Source organism: Sparus aurata, chromosome 7, assembly GCF_900880675.1.
Source record: "Sparus aurata chromosome 7, fSpaAur1.1, whole genome shotgun sequence".
Taxonomy (NCBI): domain Eukaryota; kingdom Metazoa; phylum Chordata; class Actinopteri; order Spariformes; family Sparidae; genus Sparus; species Sparus aurata.
The window spans coordinates 15,367,901-15,386,652 of NC_044193.1; the positions used below are offsets into that span (position 1 = coordinate 15,367,901).

The window sequence follows — 18,752 nt, forward strand, 5'->3', positions numbered from 1 at the left end:
GTACTTGGTATGAGTGTGTGTTGTTGTTGTTCAGGTAAAACAAAACTACCTTCATAGATTGTTTCTGTCTGCCAAGTATCTATAAAGGCAAACTTTCCTGTTCTTGTGGTCATGTGTTTGTGCATCTGCACGTCTGTGTCACTTGGTGACGCTTGTCTTTGTATGCTTGTGTTGTCATATGCTGCTTGAGGGGCAGTAACACTGTGTGGGCTCACAGCGGTGCTTTATGCCAGTAATTACTTGGCGGCGATGAGATGAGCCCAGCAAAGTGAGTGTCCCTTTGTTTCAGCTTAAATCACTGAGCTAGAGAGCTGATAATGGCTGATAGAGAGGCTATGATGTAATGTAGAGTTTCACAATGTCTAGGACAGAGTGAGATGCCATTGTCGGGCCAAAATTCCCTCGATTCAAGAAGACCAGCGTACCTGTATTATGTATGTAGGATGCCAAAAAATGCAGGGATTGTAGGCAGGGGAAGTAGGAAAGAGGGAGGGAAGGTGAGGGAGAAAAAAATGCTATTGATTACATGTACCTGGCAGATGCATGATGGCACTGGCGTGTGACAATAGTAATAGCATTTACCTTAATCAGAGAATAACATAATGGCAGATGCAGCGTAACTTAATTACAGAGCTTACTCGTGATGCTTTGCGATCTACTGTGCAGCGCGAGACGCAGGCAGGAAATATGCATGAAGGCAACGCAGAGAGAACAAGGAGCATAGCGAACATGACACAGAACAGGAGAGGGACTCCAGCCAGCCAAAATAAAAACGGAGAGATTGTCCCTAAAAGAGGAGCTGCCTCTGTCACATGGTCGTGGTTTGATGTGAAAAGAGAACTCTCAAGTCCCCCCAACAGACTCAAACATTAGTAAATATTTTCTTGTAGAATATACATACATAGAAATACACAATATATGTATATAATGCATATAATGCAAAATACAACCCATCAGGGTTTAATACAATTTAAGCACCAGATTACACGTTTACCATAGTATAGGGAGTAGTAGTAGACCGAATGGTTAAAACAAACATATGCTTAACTTTATAATTTTTATTATCATCCTTTTTTATCCTCCGCATATTCTTCATCATTCTCTCCCTCCTCATCGTCACCCCGCTGAGCCACTGTGGTGTGTTTGGCCTGCTAAAAGTCTCACTGGCTGACTGACTGACAGGCAAAGTTACACTGACTGAAGTGATTACTAAGTAAGATCAATGGGAAATAAAGGACTGACAGAAACACTTGCATCATATTTTTCAGAAGACGTATCAAAGTATTGAAAGATCTTGATAGTTACAGACGCGGTGTCGGTCCAAATGTGTGTGTGTGTGTGTGTGTGTGTGTGTGTGTGTGTGTGTGTGTGTGTGTGTGTGTGTGTGTGTTTGTGTGTGTGTGTGTGTGTTGGGGAATGTCAGCATTGTGTCCCGACACCCATCACAAATCAATCGCAGTTCCACGAGCTCGGTCACCAGATTGATATTAAAAGACCGTCGTTAGTGTGTGTGTGTGTGTGTGTGTGTGTGTGTGTGCGTGTGCGTGTGTGTCTTGGTATTTATCCTTAGTTAAGCAGGTTTTACAGTACCTCTTGGCAGAACGATGTCGCAGCCGTTAATTTGTCTTTGCTAATTGTGTTTTGAATTGCCTGAGCGTAAAATGAAATGGTTGAACATTCTTTAGTTAGGATCACAAACTGCCGTTGTGTTTTTATGTTGCCGTTTCATGCATGAATATTAATATGCATGTACATTTTAGCGTGAACACTTTACGTGTACACCTGTGTGTGTGTGTGTGTGTGTGTCTGCACGCACAGCTCTGATGGTGGCATTTCTAATGGTGCTTTTTACTGCAGAACATGGTGAATAGATGGTAATTATCACCAGCTGTGCTAAAAATATCACGTCTACGCTGTAGGGTGAAACCTCCTCCATCACTATTCGGGGGTTTATTATAAAATGTTTGTGTGTTTTTTTGCTATTGGATACATATTTGGCTGGCGGGGGTTTGATAGGAATTTCCTTATCTATCCTTTCCAGAGCTCCTCTGCTTCCATGTGAAATTGGCACGGTAATCTGCAGCGATTTTCCTCCCTTGCTCTTTTACCCGCAATGCTCGTGTACTGTAAATAGGAAAGCAGAGAGCAGTCTCCCATGCCCTCTGCAGCCAATGAAATCCTTCCTTGGAGGTTGGAGACAAACAGCCAATTGCCAAGCCCGATGTTGACTGAAAATGTAGCCCTAGTCTGGGGGGAGCAGCGGGAGAGAAACGCTTAATCTTTTCTTTCTCTTGCTCTCCCTCTTTTGTTGTCATACTCCCCTGTCTGGGGCATTACCGTGGAGTGCAAGAGAGGTGGCCACATGCGTGTTGATTTGCCTATTTGCTCTTCTTATTACTGGCAAAAAAAGATTTGACCCAAGTGTATCCAGAGTATCTTCTGCTTCACGGCCAGTGATGCGAAAGTGTGATTTATGTTTTCAAGCCATTTATGCAAGAGTTGGCCTTGTGTGTCCAACGTGTACTGCACAAACACGCCACACACACTCACCCCCACACACACCTAGATGCCCCTTCTTCCGCATCAAAAAACACATTCTCTTTCGACTGCTTGCCAAATCCTGACTCAAAGCATTACAAGGCGCCTTTGTCTACAATCTCAGGGAGACTGGTTCAAAAAGGTCCCCCGACAGAGCGACACAGCGCTACCTTGAATCGCCCACGTCTGGAACGCTTATGTGAAAAAAATGAATCAATTCAGTGGAACTCATTTCATCACACAGCTAACTGTTGCCCCTGCTTTTATATATTCATATCTCCACAATTCAATTTTTGGGCCTGGGGAGAGCCTGTAGAGATAAGCACTGATTTATCCAATTATTATTTTCCTTTGGACAGAGAACATTAGCCACTTACAACAATGATGGATAGAACTTGTTTTCGTACTGCTTTATGTATACTTCACCAAATTACCACTTTTTTTCTTTGTTAAGCCTTACTTTTAACATCAAAAGTCATACTTAGCTTTGATTACCATTTATAACACTCATAATTGTTTGTCTCTTTCTTCACCACAAACACCACTCTGCAGCAGAATAGTTTCTAGCCTCACGTGCCTGCCGTGGAGTTAACTCATGCTTCCCAGAGTGGGCGAGCCCAACATATAAGATGCGTGTAGAAGGATTTCAAGCACAGCGCACGAACCCCTACTTGGCCTTTCCTATAAGTTGCTTTCTTAATCTGCTGTCTTGTTTGCTCACTGATTACCTGTATCCATTGCCCCCGGGTTGTTTTCCAAGTCACATTTCCACACTCTGGGAGTGGTGTCTCCCTCTTCCCTGACTGTGGAGAAAGAGAGAAGGGAGGCGGGTGAATTAAAAAGGGGAGAGTTGAAGTGGAGATGAGAGTTTAAAGTGAACACCAGAGGGTGGAGCGTCACGGTCGAACCCCCGCTTCACATGTGGTCTCCTCTCTGTCTCACTCTCTCCCCTCTCCCCTTGAGGATGTTGACTCACTGTTGTGCTCTTTGCAGCATGAGTATTTATCAGAATCAACAAGAGTGGTGCAGGTGGGTCGCACACAAACTGTGTGCGCTTGACCGTGTGCATGTAGGCTATTAGGCTGCATAGGTGCTCGTCTATTAGGCTGCATAGGTGCTCGTCTATAAAATGGCATTCTTGCCTGCGTGCTTTTAATGCGGTGGAAGCAGGCGTGTTTTTTTGCCATAGACATTTTTGCTAAGCTAAAAAGAAAAAAAAATTCCCCTTTCTTCAGGGCTCCCTCCAGAGCCACTCCTCCGACACTCATGACTGCTCACTGGACGAGCTCAACAACACCCCCCATAGTTCTCACTGGCCAGCTGGGAGATGATGCGGCTAGTTCGCTACTTTTCGGAGGCTTTCTTAGCTTTTTCATCACTAATCATATCTAACCATATACCTCAAGTCTCCCTCACACATAAGAAAACACCCAAAAATTATCATAATGAACATGAACAACAAAATAGTATGTTAGCACACAGAATTATAGCTGCAATTTCTTTGCCGTTCTTGTGCCACTAGCTAGCTTATAGCTTTAGCAATATATCCGCCTAGCCCTGTGGAAGACTCCAGTCATGTGCAGCGAGTGCACCGGGAGATTGCATGCTGGCAGACAGGTACATAAGCAGATAAGTAGCCTGTCTAGTCTTTTCCACGGATGAATGAAATAGACTCATTAAAAGTCTACGACAGCCACAGATCTTGAATTCTTTTCCTTTCATTTTTCAGTGCGTTTGTTTTATTGATTGCTGTCGGGATGTTAAGGGGTTTTCTACAAATATAACAAAAGATGCTTGTAGAATAACTTACAAACCCTAGCTGTGCATTGCTAAAAAGAGAGCCACTCAACTCAGCGATTGCAGGGAAAGACCTGTAAGTGTTGCCTCACTGTAGCGCCTGTATCTTCCTACACAAGTCTCACTCAGCAGTGACAAAAATATTCTGACAAGTCTGTAGAAACCAGTTCCATGCATGCAGAGAGTGTACAGATATAGCACAATTTCTCCTCCTTCTTTTCAAATTGTTTTACACGCAATTACACTTGAGAGAATATTAAAGGAAACATATTTAATGGGAAGCCTGATAAAAGCAAATAAAGGGTTTGAAAACCTATGAGATTATGCTGTAACTGTTATTCAGTCAGGGAATTGCCTCACCTAGTTAGTACAAGAAAGATGCTAGCTTTGCATATTTATTTCTGTAATTTCTGTCCATCATGGTGATTTGGGCATTTTATTGTCGCAGAGTTAGAGCGAGTGAACATTCAGTTTAGTGCACAGAGCATCACAGAAAAGGATGAGGGTCTTCGACTATCAATTATTTCCCTTGACAAATCAAATAATTTTTCTCTTCCTGTGAAATGTCAAAAAATGTTAAATGACATATGCTCATCACACTTACTCAGAGTTCCAGCTGAGGTGCTATCACACACACCAGTCCAAAAAACAGAGATATTTGGTTTATTATAATTGATAGAGAAAGGCAGCAAATTAAAAAAATTTTTATACGTAAATTGCAAATATTTTGCATTTTTCCCCACTTGAAATATTAAATGGTTATTAAAAAAAAGTCATCAATTTATTTATGTAAATTGATTTAATCACGTAATAGTTTCAGCTCTAAAATCAGAACGTGTTTATTTTAGGCAATTAAACACGTATAGACACAGTTGAGGAAACCTCACCTGATGAAATACCAAACCACTTTTTTTTGGTTTGACCTTTTAGACTTGATGTTGCAATATGAATGTATTCTGCTTCTTTAATAGATTAGTAAATTAATTTGTATTTCTTTTTCTGAACCCTCGTGGAGCACACCGTTAAAAGATAAAAAGATACAAAAATAACTTGATTTCACCATTATTCACCCACAGAAACGCAGGAACATGACAACAGAGAGATGTGATAGCATATTATATAGTATAATTTATGCTAAACGTTTCCCCGAGCACATCGTACAAAAAAAATATCAGTTTTGACGCTTTGTTGTCAGACCTGAGATCTATCCCATCTTTTGGGCTTACTGTATGTTTTGAAAGAGGAGATGCTCTGCTGTTTACCTCCAGTCACCCCTCCTCATCCTCTCCCTCTCTGTCTGCAGCACACTGAGTGAGTGGGTGCTGATAGAACGTGTGCGATCTCTCAGCGTAATGCACTGCAGCGTTAAAGATCAGGTTGTTAACACCATGATCAGGGACTGCATTAGTGGCACCGGGCGCTCCTTCACTGTAAAGCTAAAATGGCATAATTGACTTACTCAACACATACACCCACACTTGGATACACACACACACACACACACACACACACACACACACACACACATTTCCACATTTACTATACACACACAGCTTCAGCTGGCGCTCTAGAGCAAGCACAAACAGGCACACACACACTCCGTGGTTTGCCCCTGCCTCTATTCACACTCCCACGTCCACTCCCACACTGCTGAAACTCAAAAGCTGATGGGTGCCATTTTAATCAAAATTAGAGCCCACATGCTGTGAATTTAAACAAAGTCTATTAGCAAACTCATTAGCCGTTGTTCGTCTTACTTTTACTTACTTTACTTTATACTCTCTATACTCCCTATACTTTTAACTGCTAATGCCTCTGCTGGCATTTTCTCCCGTCTCTGCCTTTCCCTTTCAAAGTATTTCAAGACACTTACTTTTAGGATATAGAGCCAGAACATCTGTGCAACTTCCGTTGTTTTTCTGAATCGAGTCATTAGTAACTGTTTTTTTTTTTCCTGGATCCTGAGAATGTCACTTCCATTATAAAACCAACTTCTTTGGGTGAGTGTCTGTGTATGTGTGTTTTGTAAAATGTGCTGTCTGCATTTGGACAAAAAACAGCTGTGGCTGCTGGAAATTGCTTTTATTTAGGAACTAAAATATATCCTATTTCCATATTCCACCTATCATACTCAGACAGAGGAACGCCGGCGCTCAGCCAGAGACAAACGGATAGAAGGTGAGACCGGACAGATGCAGCCTGGCAGTTGCAACAGTGGTCTCGCAGTCAGAGCTGATAGTGGCCGAACCTTTTCCAATGAGAGCTGCATGCCCACGAGAGAACATTTGAGTGAGATACTGGGAAGAGACAGAGGGTGGTGAGGAGCTTGATGAGGATTGTTTGCAGCCCGTGAACAATGGGAAGAAGGAAGCAGGTTGAGCCAGAAAAAGGACAAGGGATATATCAGGATTGGAGGGAGAGACGGAGGAGGTGAGAGTGAGAATGATACAACAGGTACTAACAAGACAATGGCAGAAGGGGAGACGTGATGGGGCCTGGTCTGCTGAGGGTGCAGTCGGCTCTGCATCTGTGCACCGTGCGTGAGTTTGTGTTACTTAATGTTGTGTTAACAAAGCTCACAATTTGGCTAAGTTTGGCTTCAGCCATTAAATGTTTAACTTGGAGGTCAAATCTTGTTTTTTTTTGGAAAGACGTTGTCATTTGCTTAACGAGTCCCTCTGCGCTGACAGTTATTGTGTTTTCATAAAAGCAACTCTGACACATCTGACTTGTGAAAACCTTTCTACAGCTCCCTGTTGATCCGTTTTGCTTATTACACCATTTGCGGGGAGATAATTGTGCTTGTTCAAAGTGTCGAATGGTTTGAAAAGGTTTTTTGGCTCAAAAAGAAGCAATGAAGTGAATTAATAGAATATTAAAGATAATTGAGCATTCAGAAAAATAAAAGCAGGAGTCCTAATGCGCTGATTCTTCAGTTGGTGTCATTCATGCATTCTTTTCGTTTGTTGATATGGATTTTTTGGAACAACATAGTGAGAGTGACCTGGCGAGGTTGTGAAGGTGATAATTAGGTGTGATTACGGCTGTCTCTGGACACCAGGGACTGTTTTGGCAGGAGGTAAAGATACAGTTGCCAGGGGAAGAGAAGTGAGGTGCAGAGCAAGCAAGAGATGGATGAACAGGACACGTAAGCAATTCTCCGCATTGAAAAACGGTGCCAGAGTTTCTCGCCGCCTGAAGGTCGTCAATCCTGCAACCTCACCAAATTTTTATGCCATGGGACACTCTCTCATGTGAGCGGCGACAGTTTTTTGATTGCAGTTCAAATGCCAACAAGGCCTTGTAATCCTTCGAGGTGCCTGTTCAATCCGAGAAAGAACATCACAGAAATTGCATAAGATGTTAGGCCCAGTGAAACAAAACTGTGGGCACAACTCTGACGTATTATCCCCGTTAAAGATGACATGGCAAACTTGTTAGCAAACAGTTGCCTGTTTATAAATTCAGCTGACACAGAGCAAAATTAGCATTCATTCGGAGCCCGCAGGTTTCTGGACACCTGGTGGGAGGTCAAAAAGCTTGTAGTATTTAGAAAAACTTTATTATAAAACAGACGTGTTTCGGCTTGTGGCTTCATCAGGGTCATTGTGAAACAAATTCTAAACATCATTTAAAGGAGTCAGGTTTGGCAATTAAAAACATCATGAAAAAATTCATAAATATATATATACATGCACTGTATAAGACAAACAGTCATCCAATCACATATATGCACACACACACACACGTTTCAGCTAATGGAGCACCTACAAAGGTGCGCTGGTTATTTGGTCATGTAGTTTCAGGAGTATCCAATAAAGCTTACAGAGCGGTTAGAATGAACGGTGAGGTTTGAGGGAGGAAAACCAAAACAATGAGCTGAAAGACACGATAGTGCTTCGTAATGTAAACTAGAGAATCACATGATAGTTTATCTGTTGGTTCTTCACTATGAATATACCATTTTCACAAACAAGTAGTCAAGTGATACATTGATGATATAAAAGATATTGATTAGAGCTACTTCAGTAGCCAAAATGTCTCCTTTGCTGCTGTCACAGCTATTCGTCCCATTTTCTTTCCTTTTTCATATGGAACCATATCCTGTCCTTTCATATCCTCTTACATTCTATTGTTTCCTAATCCTATTCCTATCATATAATCTGTACATGTCCTGTCCTGTCTTATCATATCTTATCCTTTTTCCCCTCCTCTTCCTCGTGTTATGTGGAATCATTAATAGAAGGTACACTGAGATGGCTGAAGCTTTTTTTAACTGATGTTTCGCGTTTATGTTGATTTTTTTTATATTTTGTTGCTTTTCTGTTTGTTAATGTCCCGCCTGTGTGATATTTCTATCTCAATGCTATTATTTCGAGGCACTTTAATGTTTGTTATGAAAAGTGCCACATAATTGAATATTACACAGTTACTAACCAAAAGTTTCACTCTCGGGGCTGAACCGTCTGCTTCAAAGCAGTCATTTCGAAGACATATAGACATTTTCTTTCTCTTTTCTTCCTCGGCTATTAATTTTTTTGTCTATCCTTAAAAGCAAAAGGCTGAAGTGGTTCCCCAAAGAAACAGCACAACTCAAATAAGAATGTCCTTGTGAAAGTCAACTAATTTGGATTCTGTTCACCCTGTTGAGCCGATAAAAAGAAGAGGTACCACACTGGTCTTAGAAAATGTCTGGTATCCCAAACATCGTAAAGGTCAATGTAGATCAGATTTTCACAATTGGTGGGTCAAGAAGACCTGAAAGTGAGTTGCATACTAATGTTCTGTACTGACAGAATGAAATGCTGACAATGCCAGTCTTGCACTGACTGGCACTGTATGAAAGGTTGCCATATGTGTGTCTGTTGAATCTCATTTTGCCTCTGTGACCTTTGGCCTCCCCAGACTATTTTGTTTTCCATCACTCATTACACAAAAAAGCAAAGAGGGCCATTCTTTTGAAAACACATCTGTCGAGAGAGCGGAAACATCGGCGGAAATATGCAACATTGTGCTCCCTCACCTTGAAATGGCAGTGTTCCCCTTGATAAAAGGCTAATAAGCCTAATCAGGCCTGATTAATTACACCGATAGGCAGTGCGTTTGCCAGCCTAATTGATGGCTTTATCTGTGTTTTGCACCGGGCTGAGGGGATGATGGGGTTCCTCAGGAGGACCTGGGAAGATTTAGCCCAACTGAAGGTTAGCAGTTGCTCCAGTGGAGAGGGAAGGATCAGCGAGGCATTTAAAGAAACATCCACCAAAGTGAGTAGTAGGAGAATAAGATACCTTTGGTGTCAGGATTTGGTGATGAATCGAAAAGGGTGTGCTGACTTTTAAATGTGTACTCTATGCTGATTTCTCTGTGCGGATTCGCCCTTGCAGTCTCTCAAAAATCAAAGTCCAGAGAGTGTCTATCCCCCTCTGAATGATAACACATGTACTGAGGCTTTGTATTGGACTCTTGAGAATAGCAATTCATTCTCCTCAGAGGCCTCTCTTCAAATCCTATTCTCTTGGTCATTACAACAGAAATCAATGTGGCCTTAAGCCATGCAATCACCACCGGTCACCTGTGTAAGGGATTGAACCACCGCTGCTGCTGCTGCTGCTGCTGACAGTGAGAGAAGTAGAATCCCTTTTCATTGAAGTAGGAAATAAAAGCTGTTCTCGATCAACCGGTGTTTGACATAACTTGTTAACTGAAATTTTGTCTAAGATGACAATAATGTAGTCATCATCAGTTCAAAGCAAACTTCAGTTTAACCTGGTTCAGATTTCAGATGCCGTCAAAGTATGATTTCTTTTCAAATGAGATAAAAGTACCTCCAAATACGTTGAAAGCACACAGGCTTCGCACGTAGCAGTTTCATAGGCCAGCTAAGGCGCTGCACCTGTGCCTCTACAATGATGCAAGTGCCACTTTAGTCTTTTCGAGACCACATTGTGAAGGATGAATATACAAAGGCGGACGACACCTTAAAAAGTCAACAGAAGTTCACTCTTTTCGGCTTGAATTTACAAAATGTAATGTTTAGTTTTATTGCATGTGTAACTGTAGCTCAATGAAATGTAAACCTGACACCTTTTTATTCTAAAATGTCAAATTCTGCCTTTATCTCTTTGTTGTCATTGATTCTGCATCGGCTGTAGCCTTTTGCAGGCTGCGGCCCTGTGTGGTATCTTAGACTTCAGAGCCTTTGGGATGCAGGCAGCCATGTGCTCTATATTTATCTAGCTCTATGATTTATTAATAGTCTACCCAGTATGCGCAGTACTAAAAATACAGTGGAGTCAGAGCACCACATGCAGCATCTTGCTAGGAAGGGAGTATTGGAGCTGAGAGGAGATTTGTCAACTCAGCAGCTTTCCACTGTAACAACATGCACATCTGGGATGATCCAGGGCCTCAGGTTACCTTAGTACGCAAACTCCTCTCTGACTCAGCACTTAAGTGACCCAGTCATTCTTTGCAGTGGTAACACGATTCAGCAAGTCGAACATATTGACACCGAGGTGCATGATTCAGAGTAAAAAAGTTTCAGCAAGCGCCTGTATTTAGATTTATTTCGTTGCATGTGGAATCTCATCGCTGCCTCTCTCCTTCTGTTCTCCAGTATGAATACTTCAATGCAGTGTTGATCAATGAGGTGGACGAATTGGGGAACAGCGTGGAGCTGGGAGGAGAATTCATCCTGCAACCGAACGACCACTTTAACAACCTTTCAGTCAACCTCAGTCTCAGCGTGGTCCAGGTGCCCACCAACATGTACAACAAAGGTAATGTTCACCTCCTCTGACGCCATCACCATGAAGATGTGCACATATTTGCCACTCAGGAATTGATACGTCAGTGAATTGTTCAATAATTCAGATAATTGAAACCCCCAATCTAAACCGATCAGTCAAACAGTTAGTATGTGTGTTGCACATGGATGTGCGTCTGTGTCAGGAGAAGTTAATTAACCGTAACTCTTTGGATCATCCATACCACACACTGACTTAATTAGCAGTTAAATAATCAGACATTGTGCTAATTTCCCATCCACTCAAGTCCAACCAATGAAGTCATGGCCCTGTACAATGCTCAGTGGACAGAGTGAATGTCATGTCGGCTTAGCCCGGCTACCAGAGGCAAAGAAATTATATGGAGAGGGAGAGAGGAGAAGTGGGAGAGGGAGTAAATGAGAGAGAAAGTAGGTTAAGTCAGACTGATGGAAGGTCTGAGCAACAGATTAATTACCGCAAGGTGGAAAAAAGAGAAAAAGCAAGTGAGAGTGGCAGGAGAGAGAATGAAATGGAAAGAAATTGAATGAAATGGCGAGGAGAGTGCGGCTGGCAGAGCGATACGGGGAGAGGAAGAGTAATTTTGATTTGATTCGCGGGCAAATGTGTAGATTCACACACACTCACGTGCGTGCGTGCGTGCGCACACACATACACACACACAGCTTCAAGAGTTTTAGATCTGCAGGCTTTGTTCACAAGCAGTGATAAAGTGGATGTATTGGAGACTGCAGGGAGCTCGTTGGTGGACAAAGTTCTGCTAAAGGATTCTGAGAGGCTCGCCTTGGGGGGAAGGTCTATGTGAGCAATTCTATAAAACCTTTTTTAAATTACTATCCTTTAACGTTGCTTAGTGTGTATGTCTATTCTTAATACTGCATTATCAGTAATGCAGGTTCGCTCGAGCACTGACATGTTTTGAATGTTTTCTTTTCTTGCCTTCAACCAAGAAGTCAGCAGGTGTTCACACAGAAAAAAGTGAGCGATATGCTACTGGCGCAGGTTTTTATGAATGATGATCCAGAAAGTGTTCACAAATCAGGGAACAACACAGCTGAGTCTGTAAAGCGTTTTCCAAAGGGATCTCAACAATACCCGACAGCGTTTGGTCGGGTATCCATGCTCTAAGTGACACTCCACACATCATGTTGTCATATAAGTCGTAAGGGTCACATGAACTGCTACGGACTCCCCACCAGTCAAGTCCAGTTGCGTTCGTTCAGCACTTAGAAGGAAGAGGCTGTTTTCTTTTTAACAGCTCTATTCCTTATCTCAATATGGCTCTACTTTTCTCACACATATTACCAAATTGCTGTCCTCCGAACATGTTTTTTTTATGCTGCTGGAGAGGTTTGGTGGCAGCGGTGATGAATTAGAGGTTAAGTCCATGATAGCAGAGAGCTGCATGCCCCCGGAGATTAATCGCAGGAGGAACCACACCGCGTCAAACATCCATCTTCTAAACTCACATCGCAAACCACAACACGGCCCGCACCATCATCCTTCACAAGGCTACATGACAGGAACGCGCATCGTGGACGCAGTGAAGCCATGCACACATTTATAGTCGGTCGATACACTCTAATGTCCATACATTTACCTTTATATAGTCACTGAGATGATCACATTCATGTGAGCACATACACACACACCCATCATTTCTCACTTCTCTCTGTTTCTGCTCATGGTTCCTCACTCCTCCTTTAAAACCATCCTCCCTAATCAGCCCCTAATGAAGTGAAGTTGATTTCAGCTCAGATTGCTCCAGCTGGTGCAGTGGTAAACCTACACAGTTTTTTTTACATTCTTCCTTTTTAATCCTAGTCCATGCTCATGTGTGAATACAATTATGGGGCACCTTTGATCAGATTGAATTAAAGAGTGCATTAGTTGAGATGAATTTAAATGACAGCTTAGGGGGAAAGTAGAGCCCGTGCTCTCTGCCTCATCATGACGAGTTCAGATCGTAATAGACACTCAAACTGTGCACCAAAAGTGACTGTATTGTTGTGTAAATGGAGCCTGGATCATATCCAGCCTCCTCTCCACTCCACTCTATAGAGGTGGATGGGTGTTTACTATCAAGAGAGGGCTTTAGTGTGCTAGCTTCCAGAAGACTAATTCAATCATGGCTTATTGGCATGACTGTTGACAGCAGAACAATGTTGCCAGCATTGGAGATGATGGAAAATCTGTTATCTGCTTTTCTTTCTCTCTGTCCATTAGGTGCTTGTCTGTCCGACTGTCTCCCAGTAATTTTCTGCCTGCCTTTCTGTCTGCTTTTCTTTTTTTCTCTACCTCTCTCTAAAGACTTTTGTGTATGTGTCCTACCGTACGATTGTGTCTGTCTGTCTGTTCATCCTTTTCCACTTCCATCTTCCCCCACCCTGCTTCTGAACCAAACAAGATTGTGGCAGTAAGCAGCTATAACAAGCTTGGCTGTGTGGTTGCCAACTAGTTACATACATGACACTCTCAGTCTGTAAATTGAAAATAAGCTTCAGCGATTGGATATGCCCCACTGTATATCACAATCAGTTTTGATAGACTTATTAGAAAAACAGCTGTAACGCATATTGTGTAGATGCACATGAGCATACATGAGGAGACACACAACATATGTTACACATGCACATTAATACAGCCCTAGGAATGCAGATAGCAGCTAGCAAACTGCCTTCATTGCATGCCATTTTAGGCAGATTTTTATTTTACCCCCCCTAAATAATTGCAATAGAACTAACATAATATTCTGGATAATCTTAATGAAATACAAGGCAAACTGCAGTATCTCTGAGCAAAATTGGTTTCTTCAGGTTTCCTGTTCATTTAGAGCTGCTGTAAGTGTTAATTTCTCATTAGAATAAGTGTTAAATAGCTCTATATTCCAACAGTAATCACTGTTATTGAGTGTAACCAATGTCTCTCCTCCCCCTGCTCATGCAGTAAAATAGAAAATAAATGTTCTGGTATCCCTGCTCACTTTATCCAATCAGGACAGAGAGCTTCGTAAAAAGGCGGGGCTGTCTGCAGGATCCTCCTGTTTACTGGCAATGGAATGAAATATGTCAGCTACCAATTCCTGCACAGTTTATACAACACTAAACACGCCAAGGGAAGACAAATGCTTGAAGAAATGGAGGTGGCAAAGAGAGCTGCCTCGAGTAAAAATAAAGAGAGGAGGGAGGGGATTGCTAACTGTAAAACGGACAGGAAGTTAGCTTAAACAACAACAGCGCTTACGGCTGTTCATAGCTCGTAGAATCTCTGCTATCTCAGAAAAAAAAAAAAAATTCCCCCAAAACAATTTAATGTATTTAGATGTGTTTTAAAGGTAGCTTAATGTTTACCATAACAAACTGCATCAGTTCTACAGGAGTAAAACGCTTGAGATGGGAGCTACTTAGCTGGCTTGCTTCAGCAGAAGTTATTATCATGATTTCAGGATTTAGCTGCTGCTGTGTACTTGTGTTGAATGATGAACTGAAGTACCAAGACATCAGATCTTCAAAAGCTAAGGGCAAGACAAGGAACATTTGTTTTAGTTTGGCCATCTGATAGAGTTTTGCAGTAGATGTCTGCAGCAGAGCGCTTTAGGTGAGTTAAGTTCAGCGCGTATTACTAAAGCTTTAGTGAGCTTGCTGCAGCCAGAATGCAGGGAGTGCACAGCTAGAGTTTTTACAGAAACTGTACATTTCTATGGCATACCATTTTTATATAGTAAAACAGCTGACACAACATGATATTCAAGTCTTAACTCGGCTTTGACAAAATATGTACAATAGCTCCTGCATTTTGCCTTGGTAGGGCAGAATAATCAACACTGTCTTCCTTTCATATTATCTTTTATCTCTCTAATTATTTCTCTCTGCTCGCATCTTTTAACTCTATTTCACACTTTCCCTGTATCTCTGTGAAATTAATAAGGTCCTGATTGTGATCTGCGGAGGTGCAGTGTATGATATGATATGAGTGGTTCAGCAAGCAATAGAGAAAGCCTGTTCCAACCTCCTGGACTATGAAACATTGTTAACCGTGTTTTACTCAAATAATGTTCTTCTTTCCTCTCCGTGCCTTATCTGTGTCTATCCTTCTCCCCCCCAAATCTTTAGACTCTGCTATTGTCAACGGAGTGTACTGGTCCGAGGCCTTGAATAAAGTGTTTGTGGATAACTTCGAGAGGGACCCATCACTCATATGGCAATACTTTGGCAGTGCCAAAGGCTTTTTCAGGCAGTACCCAGGTAAGTTTGTGTATGTTTGAGAGGGACGATGGCGTTAGCTTTGTGTGTATGTGTGTGTGTGTGTGTGTGTGTGTGTGTGTGTGTGTGTTTGTAATTAAGTTGCTGTCTCCCCAAAGCAAAGGGTGGAGTATGTGGGAATCTTCAGTGACTGACAGCTAGAGAGACTGAAAGCTAACAGGGTGAGAGAGCTGAGGAGGTTGAGGGGAGAGTAGATAGACAAAGAGAGAGGGGCGGAGAGAAGAGAGACAGGTGAGAGTGTCTAGTGATTAGAAAGAGGGTGAAGAGGGAGGGGTAATATTAATATTTCCTTGATTGAATAAGAAGCAGCATAATTATATATATTGAATGGAGTTCGTTAATATATATTCTTCATGGAAAATCAATGTACAGGCTTCTTCTCTTTCTTATTTTTATCTTTTGACCTCTTTGACCTGCATGAAAGTTATTTTAATTATGCCTTTTTAATATCATACATTTCAGTTTATACCTGACTATCAAAAGGCCTTCTCCACTGTCTTAGTTTTCTGACCTGACGGTCATAACTACATAAAGAGAAATTCCACTCAGCTCTATTCCTTAAAGCTTACTGAAAACACTGGTCATCGGGTCCAATTCCTTCTATTTTTGGTGGACTACTTTGTGTAATTTTGACATGGGGAGAGTTTTTAGAAAGGGATGTTGCTGTTGAATTTTTTAGTGTCATTTTCCAATGCTCTGAGCACTACATTCACCTCCATTGTACTGAGGTGGCAGCAGAAATCTCAAATCTCTATCCGGAAGCCACTTGAAGTACATGACAATATTTTTGTCTGTCCGGTGAACCAAAATCTCTAAAAATTGCATTCTGTAGGGGCAGAGGAAGTTTTGAAAAGAAGATGATGAATTTTCTAGAAAAGATTCAAGAGCAGATGTCATGCCCCCTATTTATGTTTCAGCCAAGGTAGTACTTTGCTGTCCCTTTAAATAGTTTATGCAGATTCTGCACTATTGTAGTACGACATTTATCTTTAAATTGTGATGCTTACTCTGTCTTTTCAAGGGATCAAGTGGAAGCCAGATGAACACGGGGTCATTGCTTTTGACTGTCGTAACCGGAAGTGGTACATCCAGGCTGCCACCTCTCCGAAGGATGTGGTCATCCTGGTGGATGTCAGTGGCAGCATGAAAGGCCTCAGGCTGACCATCGCCAGGCAGACTGTGTCCTCCATATTGGACACTCTTGGAGATGACGATTTTTTTAACATCATTGCTGTAAGTGGGGGGGTGCGGGCTACATAAACTGCTTCAGCACACACACACACACACACACACACATAAACACACAGGCCCACATCCTCTTCTCCTCAGATTAGAGGAAGTGCTGGAACGAATCAGGGTTCTCTCCTGTCACGCTCACAACCAATTAAGAGTCAGCTGAATGAAGATTTGAATTGCAAAAGAGACAGTTGTGATTGGATCCCGCCTCAGGCAACCAAACCATTGTTATCGCATCTCATGCTGATGATGTGTTTGTGTGAGTGTGTTTGTGTGTGTGTGTGTGTGTACGTGCGTGACAATGCACTTGCACATGTGTGTGTCTGATGGTATTTTACATCAAAACGTAGCAAGTCACTTTGCCAGCCTCCCTTCTCTTTCTCTGTAGAACAAAGTCTTCATTATCATGTGATATCCTAATCATGTTATTTTGAAAATTATTCCTTTGAAAAATAAAGAAAAGGGGGATTTGGACAATCAGGCGGAAACATATTGTTTTCCCCAAACAGTCTTTAAAGGGATGTGTCATTTTGACTCATCGGTTTCTTCTTTCTTCTTTTAATTTGTGCTAACTTAGAAATACATGGAAGAGTTTCTCCCGCAGAAGACAGGCAGTCGTGAAGAAAGTTGTTATGGATTTTGTCTTAAATGAATGCAATGAGAGAAGAAGTCTATCTCGTACGGTGAAAGTTTGTGCACATGCGTCTATGTGTGTGTATGTCATTGTGTGTATGTGCTGTACGTCCACACGTTTGGGTGAAAATTGATTGCTTTGGACGAACAGACTTTCATTCTCTTTCTTGGACTTTGAAGTCTAATTCAGACTCATGCATTAAATGGTGAGTATTATCACAGAATGGCAGGCACTGGGTTCATTGTGTACTGTACAGTGTGTGCAGTTTTTGAATACTTTGTGTGTGTGGGCTTTTCATCAAGATGAGTGAAGTTTTCACATTTTGTGTTTTTTAAACATTAGATTAAACATTTATACAGAGCACATGTTAAGTGACTGAAAATGACAATGTTAATTATTCCTTTTGTGTTCTTTCAGTACAATGAGGAACTGCATTATGTGGAGTCGTGCCTGAATGGAACTCTTGTCCAAGCAGATGTCACCAACAAAGATGTAAGTCTCGTTTTCTCCTGTCAGAGTCAATTAGGAATCATTGATGTTTTTTAATGATGGAGGTTCTGATTCATGGCTAGTAGAGGAAAATACAAAAAGAATGCATTCACAACAGTAGAAAGTAACTTGACATTGACGATGTATTCTTTATTTATGTCTCAATAGGAACCACAGGGATCTGCACATTTATTGTACATAGGCGCCCTAATTTTAAAAAGGAAAATCAGCCGTACAATAAAGTATAATGTAGGAAATATGATGGAGACAGTAAGAGATGTATACTATATGAAAAACTGTCACTGAAATATTGATATTGGCTGAGAAACATTATTATTGTCCATTATGTCCGGTACTTATTCAAAGTGTTACACAAATCTACACTGTGCATGCATGTGTGTGAGTGATGATGTGTGCGTGACCTGTTAGGCTGGCAAAGAAACTGTCTCTGTGCCAGTTAGTGCGAGTGGTGACACTCTGATAACGATGTCCAGATGGCAGGAGACAGACCGGGGACTGACTGGCGTGACTGGAGTCCTTATAAAGGGGAAATCCACTGATTTTATACAAATGTCAAGGTTTTGAGGTATACTACCGAGAGGAATACAATACAACTACTGATACTACTGCTAGCCTAGCTGATAACTTAGCCCCACACTCTCATCCAGATTTGGTCACTTTTGGTCACTCCAAAAAAATGAAGATGACAGCGGGTAAAATGCCAGACTCAGAGCTTGAGAACAATGGTCCATGGTTGTTTGCATGTCTGACTGTGTTTGCGTGTATGTATACTGATTGGACTTTTCTCACCAGACATATTTGGAATAACTATGGCATGATTCTCCTTTTTATCTCTTACTCTGTGCTCCTCTCTGTTGCCTTTAGGCTCCACTTTAGAGTGCCCACTCAAAATTCCATCCCTTCTAAATTCTTAAGCCCGTTTAAAAGTTCAATTTATAACTGGAATTAAATTCAGTAATTCTTATTACCTCTAGTCCAGACTAAACCCAG

At 41.7% G+C, this 18,752-nt stretch overlaps 1 protein-coding gene across 4 annotated transcripts in view; it reads left to right on the forward strand.

The window, feature by feature from the left end:
* The window catches only part of cacna2d3a (calcium channel, voltage-dependent, alpha 2/delta subunit 3a), a 129,379-nt gene that overhangs the window by 48,933 nt on the left and 61,694 nt on the right, over positions 1–18,752 (forward strand). For 2 of the 4 annotated variants that reach the window (XM_030423179.1, XM_030423180.1), the window contains exons 5-8: positions 10,952–11,114; positions 15,233–15,364; positions 16,404–16,615; positions 17,670–17,744. In XM_030423179.1, the coding sequence (XP_030279039.1) occupies positions 10,952–11,114; positions 15,233–15,364; positions 16,404–16,615; positions 17,670–17,744 (582 nt within the window). Of the gene's footprint in view, positions 1–6,518; positions 6,766–9,441; positions 9,600–10,951; positions 11,115–15,232; positions 15,365–16,403; positions 16,616–17,669; positions 17,745–18,752 lie in introns of those variants that run through there. The other 2 variants (XM_030423182.1, XM_030423181.1) reach the window with 2 other exon arrangements.